The 10,478-nt window shown below is 42.0% G+C and overlaps 2 protein-coding genes across 2 annotated transcripts; both read left to right on the top strand.

Annotated features, from left to right (window-relative positions):
• The first annotated feature begins 296 nt into the window (after positions 1 to 296).
• On the top strand, positions 297 to 2,726 carry LOC117807433 (UDP-glucuronosyltransferase 2B20-like). The gene has a single exon (XM_034676742.1). The coding sequence runs from the start codon at positions 303 to 305 to the stop codon at positions 1,875 to 1,877; it is 1,575 nt and encodes a 524-aa protein (XP_034532633.1). The 5' UTR covers positions 297 to 302; the 3' UTR covers positions 1,878 to 2,726.
• Positions 2,727 to 4,571: 1,845 nt separating this feature from the next.
• On the top strand, positions 4,572 to 10,478 carry si:dkey-165a24.9 (G-protein coupled receptor 4). The gene is made up of 3 exons (XM_034676833.1): positions 4,572 to 4,661; positions 4,757 to 5,578; positions 9,941 to 10,478. Exons 2-3 carry the CDS (start codon positions 4,998 to 5,000, stop codon positions 10,356 to 10,358), a joined length of 999 nt encoding a protein of 332 aa, XP_034532724.1. The 5' UTR covers positions 4,572 to 4,661; positions 4,757 to 4,997; the 3' UTR covers positions 10,359 to 10,478.

Below are 10,478 nucleotides of genomic sequence, written 5' to 3'. Positions count from 1 at the left end.
TGACTGCATGTAGTGAGGCTAATGCTTTATTCTGCTTTCCCTGCCTCCTTTTTCAAACGTTAGGATCTCACCCATGATGGATTAAGACAGGTATTACTGATTTGAAGCACTTTTTAGATGTGATACCTTAGTACATGTTTGCTTGCTTTTTGGTATATGTCTATTTTGGAGTTATAGCCCCCCCCTGGAGAAAACTCCTCTAGCCGCCACTGGTATTAGATATAGAGGGGTTCAACAGATGAACTATTACCAAAACGATCTCTCACCACTCTTTGTTCTGTCTCTTACAGGAAATGTCCAGGATGCTCCCAGTACTCCTGACGGGTCTATGCCTGCTGTTGCTCAGGCCCACTTGTTGCAGTTGCAGCAATATTCTGGTATTACCCGTTGATGGCAGCCATTGGATCAACATGGAGTTAATCCTGCGTGAGCTGCACTCCAGAGGCCACAACATCACCGTGATGCACTCTGATAAGAGCTGGTACATCCCTAATAACTCTTCCATATTCACTTCTATTCACATCGACATGCTGCACGATGACGACAGGGATTTCTACAATAGAATGCTTTTAAATTATATAGAATGCCGCAAGTCATCAACCTTCATGCGCACCTTTTGTCAAAACAACTTAATCGGATCCATGTTGGATCAAGGCCACAGGCTCCTCGCTGAAAACACTGCCAAAATGTTAGATGACCTTGATCTCATGAAGAAGCTCCAAGACGCCAAGTTTGACCTGATGCTCACAGACCCTGGCTTGCCAGCAGGGGTTTTTGTGGGTCGTTACCTCAAGCTGCCGATGGTTTTTAATGTGCGCTGGATCAATACTGGAGAGGCCCATTTCACCATAGCTCCCTCTCCTCTGTCCTATGTACCAGTGCCCGGAAGTGAACTTCACGATGAAATGGACTTCCTGGATAGGATCAAGAATATGTTACATTATTTCCAAAACTTGGCTCAACAGCACTTCATCATAAACCCTTATTACTCAGACCTGCTTCAGCGTCACTTCCCCCCTGGAACTGACATGTTGTCTCTGCAGCTTTCAGCTGATCTCTGGCTGGTAAGAACAGATTTCGTCTTTGAGTTCCCTCGCCCCACAATGCCCAATGTGGTCTACATAGCAGGATTCCAGTGCAAAAAGGCCCGTCCCCTCCCTGCTGATCTGGAGGCCTTCGTGCAGAGCTCTGGGGAGCATGGGGTGGTAATCATGTCTCTGGGGACGCTGGTGTCGGCTCTGTCTCGTGAGGTCACGGAGGCCATCGCTGCTGCTTTTGCTCGCCTCCCTCAGAAGGTGGTGTGGAAGTTTGTTGGTGAAAAGCCTTCATCTTTGGGGAATAACACACTCTTGGTGAAATGGCTACCTCAGAATGACCTCCTTGGACACCCCAAGACTCGTGCCTTCGTAGCCCATGGTGGCACTAATGGCATATATGAGGCCATTTACCATGGCGTTCCAGTTGTGGGCATCCCCTTCCTCTTTGACCAGTTTGAGAATGTCATCCGGCTGAAAGTGCGCGGGGCAGCCCGGATGGTGGAGGCAGGATCACTCACAGAAGATGAGTTTGTGGAGGCTTTGAAAGACGTCATCGAGACTCCTTCATATCGTAACAACATGAAGCGTCTTTCACTGCTGCACCAGGACCTCCCTATGTCCCCCATGGACACCGCCATCTTTTGGATTGAGTACGTCATCAGACACAAGGGAGCCGCCCATCTTCAGGCTGCAGGTTTTAGTCTACCTTGGTACTCGTACTTCTGTCTGGATGTGGCCGTTTTCTTCTTAGTCATTATTGTAGCCTTTGTCTGGGCTTCAGTTTCAGTCTGCAGGATTCTCTGCTGCCGGAAGTCCAGGAGAAAGACGAAAGCTGAGTAATCGTTCTTCCACAGAAAAATGTGCCACAGAACTGTAGATGGAAAAGTCTGGTTTGTGGGAAATGTCAGGAACATTCATGAAGAAGAAAAAAATCAAAACATCAGAAGAAGACTTTGAAAGCTTTCAAAAGACTTTCAAAAGACCAATGTTTGACATCTAAAGACAATGTTTCAGCAAGTCACAGGGTTCTTAATCACAGATTAAAGATTTTGCAAAGACTGGAGTTCCTGCAGGATCACTAACTAGGGGACTAGTCAATTCATAACCCTATTTTGGACAGTAGTTAGCAAACAAGCTAGCCCTAACCTTGCACTGGAGATTTTAATGGCTACAACAATTCTCTCCACTTCTTGCCCTTCCTTCTCCGCTCTACTGGTATAATGGGAGGACACGTCAAAGAAGCATTCTTGACTCTTAACAACTCCCCCAGTTTCTCCTCCTTTTCCACACTCCAGGGAAACCACACACTCTCTCGCCTCCTGGTTTTAAGGCTAGCATCAGCGGACTTTGGCATAATAAAGTCAAGATTAGCATTCCATAAAACTTCTGTGAGGATCTCTTTTTCTGCGTTGATCTTCATGGCCTCAGAGGACAAAGGAGTATGTCTTATGACTCTGCTGATTTTGATCTGTGAGCCTCTCAGCTATTTAAAGAGCCTGTGAATGTAGCTTGTGACCACATTTATGAATATAGAGAGAGTTCTAACTGTTTCACAACTGATGAGATAATACTATACAACGTGTAACAGTAAAAGTGAATTGTGATATTACAGTTCCATTACCTTTCATTTACCTTTGCAAAGGATTGACGTTTTACATCTCTTCTGCTCTTTCTGTGCGCATACTTTTGCAATTCTTAATTTTTTTTCACTGCTTGTTGGTGAGAGCTTTTTAGACTCTGATCCGGACTACAGTCCTGAGCAAAGCACCTCATCAGGTCAGAGGGGACAGGCCCGAGGACGAGCGAGAGGGGCAGTAAATAGAGTCAGGGGAAGCAGAGGCAGGAGACGGGGACTCGGAGGAGTGCACGCCGGGGAAATGCACGAGCAGGAGGAGGGCAGAACGGCTGGACGGGATTTGATTGATTTAAAATTTGGGGAGCCAAAAAACGGTGATTGGTTAGTGTTTTCCCAGGTTTACTCCGGCTGTAGATAGCAGCTTTTTTTCACTCTTTTTTAGGAACACATCATGTAATGATTGCCATCAGGACATAAAGATCATTTTAACCAGTATGACAAAAAGTGTATCTAAATCTGATTACCAACCCCAGCTTTAATTCTGGTTTTGCCCCCAGCTGATATTATTCATCCTCACCCAGATCCACTGATTAGTTTTTACTGCTTCATCTGACATTTCCTCTGCACTCAATTCTATCCTCACACTCCCAGTTCTCCCAGTAGTGAGATAGCTGATTGTGCTACAAACCCTCTACATCCTACTTCTACTGGACAAACCCAAACAGTAGGAAGGGCATCTCTTGTTCTTGTGCAAGAGCAGGCTCTGAGGGCCGAGTCGTGAGCGGCACATCACTAGCAGACTGGTGAAACAGACCTAAGGGGCACAGCTCTGTGGCAGTAGGGTGGAACATGTCTCAGGGGAGTTGTCAGTACATTAGATGGAGTCTTGGATAATTTAATAAATCAAAATTGTGACATTTTAAAGGAAACAAAGTCAGTGATTCAACCCTCCTCCCTTTGAAACCATGTTTTAAAAATACTGCCTAGCACCCATTGTGTAAATGTACCCATTCTTCCTCCAAACAATTTCAATTGTGTTATGATTTTTCCTCCCGGTGGTGCCTGAGCAAAGTTCACCCTGGGTAAATTGTACCCTGTAGCTGGCTGTAAACAGTAAAAATAAATAAGCCACATTCACTTTGAGGGTGGAACTGCATCTCTGCGATGATTCTGCTCTCTCCTGTTATTATGCTTGTATGGAGTCATGCTTTTTCTTGGGACAACACATGGTGCAGTGGTATAGCGGTGGGGGGAGTCTTTTATTTATTTTATTGGCATCTAGATTTGCCTGACAAGGTGGACAATTGTGGTTTGTAGTCTTTCTTTCAAACATCACAGCAGTGGTAGTGGTTTAAAAAAGTCACATATGGCTTTGTTTGGGAATGGAGAGGGAGGCAGGGATAGTTCCGTTCTCCACCCACATACCCCGGGGACACACGAGGAGGTATTCTGAACTCTACTGAATCCAATTTTCCAGCCCAAGTTTACATTTTTAAGAGAATAATTTTACCTGTGCAATCACACTTAAACTCTAACTGAAGTTATAATACTTCAAAAACAGGCCTGGCAAAAATGATTCATAGACGTTGGAGAAAACGACATAAACTATATATTATTATGTCACATTTTTGCACTAACAGTCTTGTCCTTAAACAAAATATTACATTTTCCTGGTCTGTTAGAAAGCATGGTTTCAGTGTAGTGTTAATGTGTTTAATGGCATGTAGCCAGTAGCCTGTAATCCAAAGGGCATTAGTGGACACCCTCCATCAGTTCCTCCCCTCACAGCCCCTGTCCACCTTCATCATCCTGTCTGCAGCTGGAGTTCGACTGACACAGAGAAAGGGAGAGTGTATGTTTTTGTTCTGGGCAGAAAGGCGTTCTCCCGCCTCAGGATGTTGCCTTTAAAGCTGAAGAAGTGGGTTTCCTGTGGAGGAAACGATCACAGAATAGACAAGGCTCAGGCGAGACACCGTGTTCCCAAGATTTTCTGAGTGCAGGTCACCCAGCTGCAGAGCGTGCAGCAGTCAGCCTGCCTGTCCTGAGAGGTGAGTGAAGTGTCTAAGTTAGAGTTGAATGGTTTGATTCTTCATGCAGCTGCTGATACTGAACCTTCTGTGATTGCTCTGGCTGTTCCTTGCAGGTGATTGTTTCCACAGATGGATCCTGGATGAACTCTTCTGCTGTAGAATTCATTCATCGAATTCAAACAATGGACAGATGACTAAGACTCATCAAACTAAGAAGAACTGAAACTCTTCATCTTTCTCAATGAGTTAAAGAATGAGTGTTTATGCACCAAGTCCTCATCCTGCAAACATCAATCCAACCTTTGCAGATCGTCCGCTCTAGTTTCTCATGTGAGGTGCCTGACCAACAGAGACATGCCCAATGACAGCTGCAACCTCCCCTTGGACACAGACACTCTCGGGCTGACGTGTATCTACAGCCTGATCTTCTCCTTGGGTCTTCCCAGCAACTTGTTGTCACTCTGGGGACTGTACCACCTGGGTCGCTCAGGCGGGGGAGGCTGCCAGCTGGTCTACATCCTCAACCTGCTTCTTTCAGACCTGCTCCAGCTGCTCACACTGCCACTGTGGATCCTTTATCTCCAAGGCGGGCATCGCTGGCCGTATGGACAGCTCACCTGTGAGCTGGTGGGCTACGTGTTTCACGTAAACATCTATGCCAGCGTCATGTTCCTGTGTCTGATAGCACTGGATCGGTGCCTGGCTATTGTGTACCCGTTGAGCAGCCGCAGGGTGCGGTCTGTCAGGGTGGCAGCAGTGTCTGGGGTGGCGGTCTGGACCCTCACCTTCCTGTTCTGCCTGAGTGGGCTGCTTCCGACAGTTTTTGACCCTGATCGGCTTCTGTGTCTGGAGCAGTACCCTGTCAGCCCTTCATACGCTCGCTTCAAGATCACCACAGTGGCCCTTGGGTTTCTGCTGCCATGCAGCATACTAGGGTGAGTAGACCTTGAGATCTCTGTCACCATAATGCTGCTGGATCTTACAATTGATGTACATTACAAGTAAAAAGTTTGGAAACACCTTCTCATTCAAGGGTTTGTATTTATTGTAATGATTATAAACACTGTAGATTAATACTGAAGACATCAACACTATGAAAGAACATATATGGAATTATTGAATGAACCAAAAAGTGTTAAACAAAGCAGAATCTGTTTTATATTTTAGATTCTGTAAAGTAGCCCCCTTTTTCCTTCATGACAGCTTTGCACACTCTTGGTATTCTCTCAGTCTGCTTCATGAAGTGGTCTCCTGGAATGGTTTCTAATTAACATGAGCCTTGTCAAGAGTTCATTTGTAGAATGACTTGCCTTCTTAATGTGTTTGAGACCATCAGTTGTGTTGTTCAGAGGCAGGGTTAGTACACAATGGATAGTCCTATTTGACTACTGTTGTAATCCAGATTATGGCAAAACCAGATTATTTCATAGTTTTGATGTCTTCAGTATTAATCTACAATGTTGAAAATAATTAAAATAAATAAAAACCATTGAATGAGAAGGTGTGTCCAAACTTTTGACTGGTAGTTTATATTTAACATGTGTGTACAAACCTTTGACTTCATGGTCAAATTTGAAACACACCTCATATTAAAATCAAACATGTAACTCATTATGAAAATGAACCCGGTATTAGCATGCATCCTGAATGATCTGATCACATGTTGAAAGATTTCAAGGGAAAAGCACACAAGACACAGTCACGACACAGATGCTTTCACTCTGACCATATATGGAGACAATTTTGTTTCCAGCAGTGTGGATACCTTTGTGTTTCAGGCTACACTGACTGACCACTTAGTCTTTCTAACCAGGCTAATGATGGGAATGAGTGACAGAGTGCTTGCCAGATTCAGTAAAATCTTTTGATATGGTACCACTCCTCTGGTTTTGTCAATTCTCGTGTGATACCACTAATGTAGAAACATGACTAATGCATTACAACAGTGTGTTCACTGCAAAAACTCAAACTAAACAAGTGTTTTGTCTTATTTCTAGTATAAAATGTCTTAGATCTCACTTCAGTCACATTCACCTGAAAAGCTCAGATAAATGTCTGATTTCAAGACATTAAAAGCAAAGAATAAGAGTAACAGTAGTCTTCTCTCAGCCCACCGTGAATGTGTCTCTCCCGGTGTTCCGGTTTTAAAAGTGACCCTGTAAACTGGAGACCTTCAGCTGAACGTGTCAGTGTTTGTGGAGTTTACACAGCTGTTGAAACACAGAGGGAGTTCCTGGGAATGCAAACTAGTTTAGTTTTTATTAAGATTTCAAAATATCCTCATCAGATATTTAATGATCGTCTAAAGACGTTTATGAGGGATGCATCCGGCTGAAAGTCTCCAGTTAACAGGGTCGCTGTTTAAACCAAAACACCGGCCGATCTCTGTCACGGCTTTTTGAGTTCAAAAGGATTTTAAAGCTGTGTTGAAACGTCTTTGCTACTCGCGCTTATCTCCTCTCACGTGTTGATTCAGTGAATCCATCTGTGATGAAATATAGCACCATCTAAAACAGCACCAGCTGAGTCTCTTCATGCTAACAGGCTAACTGTTGTGTTGCTCATAATGATACCTGCCTGTCCGTCTGCTTCTATGGGGTCATCTGTGATGAATGGCATTCCTCTTTTTTTTTTCTCCATACATCAGTGGCCTGATTTGCACAATCTACCCGGGACTTCAGCCTGCGGTCTAAACGCAGACAACAATGGGGGCAGAGGAACCTTTTAGTTCAGGGTACAGTAGTTCTAGGGGCTAAAAGACCCTGGAACTCTTGGTCGAAATGCACCTTTTCCTAAAATATTTTAGGTTTCCTCTTACATATTTTTTTGATTTTGTCCAGCACATGTAAAAGTCATGTTTTCTAGCCAAAAAAGTCACCCTTTCCTCTACACTGTAAACCCGAACAAGTTGAAATGACTCAAAATGTTTGTGGTAACTGATTACAGAAGAGTTTTTAAGCAGCAGAAATACAATTTTTGAGTATCACTGAAATTATAAAATACCATTTCAGTTTACTCAGTTGTTTTCTTTCTTTTTTTGAATTTTCAAGTTTCCCCAACTCAAATGTATTAGTTACATTTTTATACTTTTAATTCACACATACTAGATGAGACTGAGTCCATGTCATGGTTTGGTTAGTTTAGTTCTTGTGTTTCATGACTTGGTTCCTCCCTGTGTTTATTCTGTATTAGTTATCCTTTGTCTCTCTTGAGTGTTTAGTGATCCATGTCTCTTGTTGTTTTTTCTTCGTCTAGTTTTGTGTTTCCTGTTTTTTTTTTGTAGATCTGAATCCTTGTGTCTCCAGTTTAGTTTTACGTCATGCACTTGTGTGTTTCCCTCCTCTTTGATTCCCCTCATTAGTTTCACCTGTGTCCTGTGTTCACACCTGTGTTGATTACTCTCCTCGACTCCAAACCCACCCACAATCCTAAGGTTAAGAACACAATATATGCAACAATGATAATAATAAAAATAAAAATAAAATAAATAAATAAATGAAAAATAAAAAAGAAGTTGTTGAACGAACTGAGGAAACGCTCTGATGATATCTTAATGAGGAAACACTGGAGGAAACACAGGATGTTAAAACTATGATGGGGAAATGAAGCTTTGCGAACCACTAGTTTGACTCGTCTAGATGGCGCTCTTGGTTTAAAAATGAAGGCTCAATGAATGGCAATTCAGTGTGCTTTCAACCCTTTGTTGAACAGAGAGCGCCATCTAGAGGAGTCAAAAAATACAACTAGTGGTTCGCGAAGCTTCATTTCCTCATCACTAGTTAAGACTCAACACAAGAAATGAAACTCACCAAAATAAAATACATTTCTATGATAATAAAACACTAAAATATTAAACCATTAAAAGAAAAAAAGATGCAACCTACACTTAAAATAAATAAAATAAGATAAAAAGTGACTAAAATTTGAACTAGAAAATAAATAAATAAATAATTAAAAAAAGTAAAATAAAAAGTGACTAAAATTTGAACTAGATAACAAATAAATAAATAAATAGATAAATACATAAATAAATAAGGTAAGGTGAAATAAAACTGTCTTAAGAATAAAACTCAGTTAAAAGTTTGCTTTTTACATATCTTATTTTTTTAATTTAACCTTATTTTCCTTGTTTTCCTCTAAAGCTCTCTCTCTCTCTCTCTCTCTCTCTCTCTCTCTCTCTCTCTCTCTCTCTCTCTCTCTCTCTCTCTCTCTCTCTCTCTCTCTCTCTCTCTCTCTCTCTCTCTCTTATAGCTTTATTGGCATGAAAGTTCAAACAATATTGCCAAAGCATAAACAAAATCATTTCTACAATATATATAATCACAATAAATTAACAAGAATTAATATCAAATAATCTCTCTCTCTCTCTCTCTCTCTCTCTCTCTCTCTCTCTCTCTCTCTCTCTCAATTCAATTCAATTCAATTCAAAGGGCTTTATTAGCATGGAAAACATACGTAATCATTGCTAAAGCTTAAAAAGAAATAAAACACAAAATTACAAACAATTACAGAATAATAATTTTCAATGTTAAACTAACAGAGCTGTATAGAAGAAAGAAAATATATGAATAATAAAGATAATAATGATAATAAAAATAAAAATAACAATAATAATACTAACAACAACAAAAATAATAATTACAACAGTAATACTAATAAGATGTAGATGATACAGATGACTATAGATTATTTACAGAAATGTAAAATTAAAATATAAAGATTTAAAGAGAGATAGAAGGAAAGATGTACAGCTCTGTGATGTGTGTGTGTACAGGCCTGTGATGTGTGTGTGTACAGCTCTGTGATGTGTGTGTACAGGTCTGTGATGTGTGTATGTACAGCTCTGTGATGTGTGTGTGTACAGCTCTGTGATGTGTGTGTGTACAGGCCTGTGATGTGTGTGTGTACAGCTCTGTGATGTGTGTGTGTACAGGTCTGTGATGTGTGTGTGTACAGGTCTGTGGTGTGTGTGTACAGGTCTGTGATGTGTGTATATACAGGTCTCTCTCTCTCTTTACTGTGCATATCTGTATCACATTTTTTATCAGTTGATGTTTTTCATAAATCAGTTTTGATTGCACGCATTGAAAGCAGAGAGGTGAATTGCTTTCACAAGCGGTCACCTGGTGTTCACAGGGTCAAAGTCAACTTACAGAGAGCAGACTTGTGTACACAAAGAGAAACCTTTGACACACTTGGTGCTGTAGCAGAGGAAAACAAACCTTCAGTGATCCTGTCCTGTCCATTGTGTGACTAAGGCTCATTATTCTCATGGTCTCCTCTGCTCTCTCCCTCAGATACACCTCTGCCCACATTGGGGTGACACTCCGACGATCTCCTTCCCTCTCTGTCCACGAACGGAACAAAATCGTGGGCATCCTCGTCGTGATCACCGTCAACTTCATGGTTGTGTTCGGGCCGTACCACCTCGTGTGTGGATACAGATTTGTGTCCCTGCTGCTGGCCGATGAGCCGTGTGGATTAGAGCGCTCCATCTTTCTCATCTATCGGCTTTGCTACGGTCTGACTAGCCTCAACACCCTGCTGGATCCCCTCTTCTACATCTTCCTGTGTCCTGACGCAAGACTAGAGCTGCAAAAGTCCTTGCCCTGTTTGAGGAGGGGGCAGAACGAAAAGATAACTCTCAGTGCAAGAGCTCATCCAGAAAACCAGAGAGACAGCCAAGCTGGACATAATAATCCTCTTGCATTGTAGCTTTGATTCATCCCAAACTGGTATTATACCAAAGTCATTAGGTGTTTTTCGACTGGAGGAACTTTACTCCTGAACTACGTGTGTTTCAACAGGTGGAACCAGGGTTTATATTTAGTTCAG

The sequence above is a fragment of the Notolabrus celidotus genome, chromosome 23 (genome assembly GCF_009762535.1).
Source record: "Notolabrus celidotus isolate fNotCel1 chromosome 23, fNotCel1.pri, whole genome shotgun sequence".
In the NCBI taxonomy this organism is placed as follows: Eukaryota; Metazoa; Chordata; class Actinopteri; order Labriformes; family Labridae; genus Notolabrus; species Notolabrus celidotus.
The sequence above is the reverse complement of the archived record's forward strand: the minus strand, read 5'-3'. Positions and strand labels throughout refer to the sequence as shown.

Excerpts from the sequence above, each read along its gene's own strand:
- LOC117807433 (XM_034676742.1), top strand. The coding sequence starts at position 303 with ATGCTCCCAGTACTCCTGACGGGTCTATGCCTGCTGTTGCTCAGGCCC.
- si:dkey-165a24.9 (XM_034676833.1), top strand. The coding sequence starts at position 4,998 with ATGCCCAATGACAGCTGCAACCTCCCCTTGGACACAGACACTCTCGGG. Across the intron at positions 5,579-9,940 it reads CTGCCATGCAGCATACTAGG|ATACACCTCTGCCCACATTG; the intron begins GTGAGTAGACCT and ends TCTCTCCCTCAG.